The sequence below is a fragment of the Pteropus vampyrus genome, unplaced genomic scaffold (genome assembly GCF_000151845.1).
Source record: "Pteropus vampyrus isolate Shadow unplaced genomic scaffold, Pvam_2.0 Scaffold11787, whole genome shotgun sequence".
Lineage (NCBI taxonomy): Eukaryota > Metazoa > Chordata > Mammalia > Chiroptera > Pteropodidae > Pteropus > Pteropus vampyrus.
This window is the reverse complement of record NW_011900568.1, coordinates 2313-3369: the sequence shown is the minus strand read 5'-3', so window position 1 is coordinate 3369 and position 1057 is coordinate 2313. Positions and strand designations below refer to the sequence as shown.

The following is a 1057-nucleotide window of genomic DNA, read 5'->3' as shown; positions in this document are numbered from 1 at the left end:
ATCTGTAAAATGGGTTTCGTCTGTGTCCCCCCTCCCTCTCAGAAGTGTAGGTCAGATGGCGTGTGTGACTGGTTTTGTAAACAGTACAGCTGTCCACATGGTGGAGAGATGAGGGTGGAGCTTAAACCATTTCCTGGGGCTCTGCAGAAGGCGTGGACAGTGTGGCTCGACCTCTGGAGTATGGTCTTCCTGTCTTTTCAGAGAGTTCATGGGCAGGGTGCAGGGAGGGCTTGGGGAGCATCTTGTCCTGCCAGGCCAGGATGTGCAGGGATGCCGGTAGGACCCCAGGAGTAAGCCGAGCCTTCCCTCACAGTGTCCCCCTACCTCAAGAGCCTGTCCATGGTGGCCGCCAACAAGCTGCTCCACCTGCTGGAGGCCTTCTCCACAACCTGGTTCCTCTTCTCTGCCGCCCAGAACCACCACCTGGTCTTCTTCCTCCTGGAGGTCTTCAACAACATCATCCAGTACCAGTTCGATGGTGAGGCAACAGCCCAAGCCCCTGGCCTGGACGGGGGGCGGGGAGGGGCAGGGGCAAGAACCAGGATGGGCAGTGGAAAGGGCACCTTCGTGTCTGAGAGGGCACAGCCCTCTGCCCCCCAGGTTGTCCAGTGTCCTATTGAGCACCTACTGTGTACCAAGCCCCATGCTGGGTGCAGGGGATCTGGTGGGGGACAAAGCAGAGTGCTCCCTGCCCCGTGGAGCCCACAGCTGGGGACGGAGGCACGGTGGGAGGCTTTAACCGAGTGGTCGCCCAAACAGGTCACCTTAATCTGATGAGAGAGAAGTTCTGAGCGGTGTGACCCTGAGGGGTGTCACAGGTGCCAGGCTACCTGGTGTAAATTAGCACCTTGCCACTTGATGGCAAGGTATGAAGAGGCCCTGTCTCAGACAGTGTTGGAAGGATTAAGTAAAATGACCTACAAAAAGTGCACAGCGCCTGGCGACTTAGGTATTAGCCGTTATTATTTCCGAAATAAGTAAAATTTGCACTGATGAATGAGGGATGACTGGAGGGTGGGGGGCGTGTCAAAAAGCATTGCAGGGAGGGACAATATAT

At 56.3% G+C, this 1057-nt stretch overlaps 1 protein-coding gene across 1 annotated transcript in view; it reads left to right on the top strand.

The window, feature by feature from the left end:
- Positions 1 to 313: 313 nt before the first annotated feature.
- Positions 314 to 1057, top strand: part of LOC111735019 (protein HID1-like) — a gene marked incomplete at both ends in the record, with an annotated part of 3017 nt that continues 2273 nt past the window's right edge. Inside the window, one exon of the mRNA XM_023526852.1 lies at positions 314 to 478. Coding sequence (XP_023382620.1) covers positions 314 to 478 — 165 coding nt within the window. The remainder of the gene's footprint in view (positions 479 to 1057) is intronic.